The following is a 6,000-nucleotide window of genomic DNA, read 5'->3' on the forward strand; positions in this document are numbered from 1 at the left end:
TCACGCACACTACTATCAATCATACAAAATACTTTCACCAAAATTCATTACCATTATCAAGTATTTCATTCTCATTTCAATTTCAATTCCCATGTGCAAACCAAACACACTCTAAATCTGACATGCGCCTCATGATGAGAGTGATTAAGGGACAATTTGTTAAAATGACCAATGTGATTGAGGGGTTGAACACGAATAGAGAGAATGGATGGAGATAGGAGACCAAATCATTAAAATTAAGGTCAACATAGAGGCAAATTGAGAGGGTGAATGTGAGAACTAATGGGAGAAGGGATGAGGGTAGTACAAGTGAGGGAATGGAGGAGAAGAAGAGGTAATAGAGGATATAGGAGGGATAGAGATCGATGAGGAAGATGATGATATTGAGAACATTAACGCACCTATTTTTAACTTTACGGGTAAGAGAGATCTTGATGTTTATTTAAAATGAGAGAAGAAGGTAGATAGAATTTTTTTATTGCCGTAACTACTTAAAAAAAAAAAAAAAAAACCTTAATATGGTGATACTAGAACTAGAATTTACTAATTTTGCTACTTAGAACATATTAAGATAAAAAATCATGATTAACAAATATATACTTTAACATCTATCTTCCCACTTATTTAAAAAAAAAAAAATTATTGATAAGTGCTTATTTGTCTATATTTTCTCCACTTTCACTAAGTCATTTTGCTTATAGATCATTCCAAATTTCATGAGATTATGATTAAATTATGTTATTTTGCAAGTTTAGAAACAAAGATGAGTATTTTCAGGCATTTTATTTGGTGGACATTAGAGTCAAATGAAGCATTTAGGATGCATTAGGAGTCCGTGGGAGCCAAGTTGAAGCTAAGAGGATGAACAAAACACTTCCAAAGGATCCTAAGAGTGGTTTATTCAATGGTTTTGGTCACTTAGGCAAATCAAAACAAAAGGGGAGCAAAATATCAAGACATTGTAATTTTTGCTCATTTCGGACAATGTTCGATTTTTTTATCATATCTCAGCCTAGGAATGTCCAAATCAAGTGATTCTTGGTTAATGAGACACATCAAGGAACCAAAGTTCTTATCCCTCGAATGTTTCTCACCCATTCTGATACGAGATTACCCTTTAGGTGTACGTGACTTTTTCCCGAATCACCCATCCTGATGGCTTGAAGGTTTTAGCTCTACACGAGGATGGACAAAAATCTGTTACTACTACCAATGTCGTCTACAAAGATGTTTTAATAATGTGTAATTCAAACCAGTGATATTATGTTTTCTTTTTATACAAAGGTGATAAAATTGTTATATATCTACATAGAAAATATATATCTTCCGTACAAATATTTTGTATAACTGAGTTGCTAGACAACGAGCTAATTAGTCCAATTAATACAAATCATAAACACTGATATATAAAATCTCAAAGTTTAAGCACCTGATGCGTATATCTACATGTTAGCTATTAATTGAACAATTATTTGCTTGAATTCAAGCAATGATAACATCAGAAAACATAATCGATCTAACTCAATTTTTCAATTGCATTATATAATAATAATATTCGATGTTATAATTTATACAATTGTATATCGTTTCATATATTCTTAAAATATTATAACAATACAAATCCATTCCGCGCAATGCACAAGTAAAAATACTAATTTGTGATAAAAATAAAAGTCAAAACACATGTTTTTAACGAATGAAGAGTTCATGACTAAAAAGAATAATAATCCAATAGTCAAATGATCATTTATAATATTTACAAAACTACCCTTTAACAATTAAAAATTAAAAATTCAACCCTCAAACTCTGAATCCTTAAAAATCTAAATTCCTAAATTCTAAAATCTTAATTTTAAAATCCCTAAATCCCTAGTGACCAGAAGAACGACTGAGCGACTCTGCCAAACACTCCGACGACCCTACGAATCTGCGAATTTGGGTAAGTCTTTTTCGTTGAAATTATGGATAGCTGCCTCCCTCCCTCACTCCATCGTCGATTTTCTTTCTCTGTAGTGCAGAAGAGCTGCCATTTTCTTTCTCTGTTTATTCCCAATCCTTAACTGTCCTTTTTTTTAAAAAAAATTTATCTATTAATTTACTGCATTTTTGTTACTGAGAGATTAGATGTGGCGTGGTGTAGGGATGTTGAAGTTGCATCTTTCAATAATTTGAGTTTGAGTGCAATGACAGATTGTATTAGATAGTTCGAACTCGTACACTCGAGCCAATTGAGCCGAGCTTAGCTATATAAAAATTTGGCGAGTTCAAGCTTCAATTTTAAGGTTCGATCGAGCTTGAGCTTGAGCTTGATCCATCATATTTTTATTGAGCTTGGCTCGGCATGTTTGCAGGCCTACAACCCAGTTCTAAATTGTATAAGAGATTACAATTAAAGTTTGAACTAGCAGTTATGGTTAAGATTTTTTATTTTAGCAAACCATGAATCATCAATTACGGTTCGGAAGATACATAGGATAACATATGAGATGATACATGTGACAAGGACAAGAATTGTACTCCGTGAAGACATGTTGTGATTTGTGAGATGCACAAGGAAGCTAAGCGCAATAACTCCCATCCCTTGGGATTTTAAAAGCCGCAGAATTGAAGCTTCAATTCCATTGCATCTATCAGCTGATTCTTGGCCGCCCTTATCACTCTCCCACTCTACACACTACCTTAATCCTTTCCTCTCAAATTGTCCCTTCATTACAAGTAAATTGTGAGTAACATCTGATTTCTTCGTTTTTGCCAATTCAAGAAGCACTAGGTTTGTTTTCAATTCATATTATGTTCTGATTTCAGAGAAGCACTAGGTTTGCCGATTCAGATTTTATAGAACTATGTTCTCATTTCTTCGTTTTTCATTTTGTGCTTGTCAGAGTTATCGGAATTATGGCGAAAAAAGACAGAATTAGTGAACTCCTGGCCGATATACTTGACAATATTATGGGATTTTTGCCAATTCAAGAAGCTGCTAGAGCTGCAATTTTATCTTCCTTCTGGCTTACATATGTCTTAAATATTCCGATGCTGAAGGTCCGGATTCGGAATCTCCTATTTTTGAAGTAGTCAACAAAATTCTCATGCGGCACAATGGATCTATTCACAAAATTGTCTTCGATTTCTCTAGAGAAATAGTGGATTTCCCTTTCTCAGAGGATATAGATAATTTGTTGGAGGACAACATGAATCAGTGGTTTCTTCTTCTCAACCAGAATGGTGTTGAAGAAATTGACATTTCTTGTTTTGAAGATTCAGGATACCTGGTGCCGAATTGGATATTTTCTTGCCCAACACTGAAGAGATTGAAACTTTCTAATGTCGTTGTTGAACTAGCAAATGCCTATGTACTTCCGAATGTTACATCACTTAATCTTGAATATGTTGAATTTGTGCATGAAAATTGTTCGGATTATGTTGTTTATCTTCCTATGCTAGAGGATCTCTCATTTCGTAATTGTGAAAACATATTTTATTTTAACATTGTTGCTGCTCCTAAACGTTGTAGTTTAGTTGTATCATTTGACTACTGGAGTTGGCATAACCCCAAGGTTATGTTGCCTAACTTCGACTTGGGATGTATCTCAAGTCTTGATTTGAAATGTCCCGTTCGTTACCTTGAGGTATATTACCTTCACCATTTTTTATGTACTTATGTTTTTATAAAATATTTTTTAGGAATTGATCTAATTGTGTTTCTCTCGATTTCCAAGATGTTTATTGAAGAACTTAATACAGTGGGACAACCGTTTGCACTAAACGTTGAACACCTCAAGCTGTGTATATCAACTGCTAGCTGTTTGCGAGATGATATAAATCCATTCATACAACTGATGCGGGCATGTCCGAAATTATGCGAACTAGATATACGGCGTGTGAAGGTGATCTTCACACACACACACACACACACACACACACACACACATATATATATATATATATATATATGGATGAACTACTCAGTAAAATTCTGATTGATTCCATTATTGTTGCATTTCTAAATGCAAATTTGTTATGCAAATTATGACCTGATTGATTATTTAATTTTATGTTCTGTTATTAGTTTTTGAAGTTAAATCCAGAGGATTTTGTGCTTATGGAGGAACTTAGTAGTGTGGCTCAAACACAGAAAATGCTTCGCACTTTGAAGTTTAGCCATTTTATTGGGATGAGGTCTGAAATGCAATCTATCAAGGTGTTACTTGCTTGCTTTCCAAGAATTGAGAAGGTTGTCATTGCTCGAGGTTGGATTAGCCCCGATAAAGAATTCGAAATTATGCAGGAACTTTTACGTTTCCCTTGTGCCTCTACAAAAGCAGAAATTGTTTACATATAATAATTAAGATGTCTCTTTAGTATGTAAGTTCTGTAGTGTGTAATGGTTTATGGGATTGCTTACTAGGTTTGAAGGTACTGTCACAACTGTACTTGGATTTAAGGTTAATTAATTGTTTGTTCCCCTGTGATATATTAAGTTACTGAACAACATTTGTTGGTAGAGAAAGACAACATTGGTCTATATCAGACTGCCAATCTTTTAATATGCAAGAGAATATTATTTATTTAGTTCAAAGGTAGCTTTGTGGTTATTAGCTTTGCATATTTGGAAACATAGAAGAAGTCCTAATTGATCGAACACAAGTCGCCAATGCTACAATTGAACATAGTAAGGATTGAATTGCAGAATAAGACGTAGAAGGAACGTTATGAATTGAACCTATTATAGCTAGAGTGAATGTAAATACATATGAAATGCATTCAATTTAATATTTATGGATATTAAGGTTTAGATCTATGAATATAATATATATATATATATATATATATATATATATATATATATATATATATATATAACAAATATTATGAACATAGTGTATGATAATATTATTACATATGATTAGGCTAGAGCATCGGTCTGGTTCTAACAATTCAGGCGGACGGAAAGACTGTTTGATCAAATTTTGGTTTGTGTTTTGAACTCCTAATTTGTGAAATTATTTTTGTAAATTCGTCGTATATTCGAAAATAGATTGGATAATTAAAATTTGGAAAAAGAAAATTTGAAATTACAAATTTTGAAACAAATTCCAAGTTACTGACTACTACAAGCATACTGGAGAAAATTACCGATTTGGTCCCTCGACTATGAGGATTTCACCAATTTGGTCCTCGACTATCAAAATTACTCAATTTGATCCTCGACTATGACATTTTACCTGATTTGGTCCTCGACTATGACATTTTTACCCGATTTGGTCCTAAAGTCAAACCAGTGTGATTGAGGTAATAAATATGAGGATATTTTTGTAATTGCACATTATGTCCTTTTTCGGTTGTCCAAGTTTATCACACGTTTTGCCTTCCTTTGCCTTCAGACAAACAAAAAACTTCTTAGTGTAAACAAAAAACCCTAATCGCACAATCCAGTCAAAAATTTGAATAATGAGTTGAGAAATCATCTGGAATGCTTCAACATCTAAATCCGCTACACTAGAGAAATGAGACTTTGACCACTGTGTAGTGGATTTAAATATTGAAGCATTCCAGATGATTTCTCAACTCATTATTCCAATTTTTGACTGGATTGTGCGATTAGGGTTTTTTATTTACACTAAGAAGTTTTTTATGTTTGTCTGAAGGTAAAGTGTGGGATAAACTTGGATAGCCAAAAAATGACATAATGTGCAATTACAAAAATATCCTCAAATTTATTGCCTTAATCACACTGGTTTGACTTTAGGACCAAATCGGGTAAAAATGTCATAATCGAGGACCAAATTGAGTAATTTTGGTAGTCGAGGACCAAATTGGTGAAATCCTCATAGTCGAAGGACCAAATCGGTAATTTTCTCGAGCATACTGCATACATAGCAAATTGACAATTTACTAATCTCTATATCTATCTCTATATATATTAAAGCAAAATGAGTTTCTCCCCAAAAATTTTCATCCCAAAAATTTAGTTGAATTCTACTAATTTATTTTACATATACT

General features: G+C 33.1%; 1 protein-coding gene across 1 annotated transcript; it reads left to right on the forward strand.

Annotated features, from left to right (window-relative positions):
• Positions 1 to 1,830: 1,830 nt before the first annotated feature.
• LOC109188675 lies at positions 1,831 to 4,486 on the forward strand. Its single transcript, XM_019339301.1, has 5 exons — positions 1,831 to 1,939; positions 2,141 to 2,722; positions 2,883 to 3,626; positions 3,717 to 3,884; positions 4,067 to 4,486. Exons 3-5 carry the CDS (start codon positions 3,087 to 3,089, stop codon positions 4,337 to 4,339), a joined length of 981 nt encoding a protein of 326 aa, XP_019194846.1. The 5' UTR covers positions 1,831 to 1,939; positions 2,141 to 2,722; positions 2,883 to 3,086; the 3' UTR covers positions 4,340 to 4,486.
• Positions 4,487 to 6,000: the final 1,514 nt, after the last annotated feature.

This window comes from Ipomoea nil, unplaced genomic scaffold (genome assembly GCF_001879475.1).
Source record: "Ipomoea nil cultivar Tokyo-kokei standard unplaced genomic scaffold, Asagao_1.1 scaffold1474, whole genome shotgun sequence".
Classification (NCBI taxonomy): Eukaryota; Viridiplantae; Streptophyta; class Magnoliopsida; order Solanales; family Convolvulaceae; genus Ipomoea; species Ipomoea nil.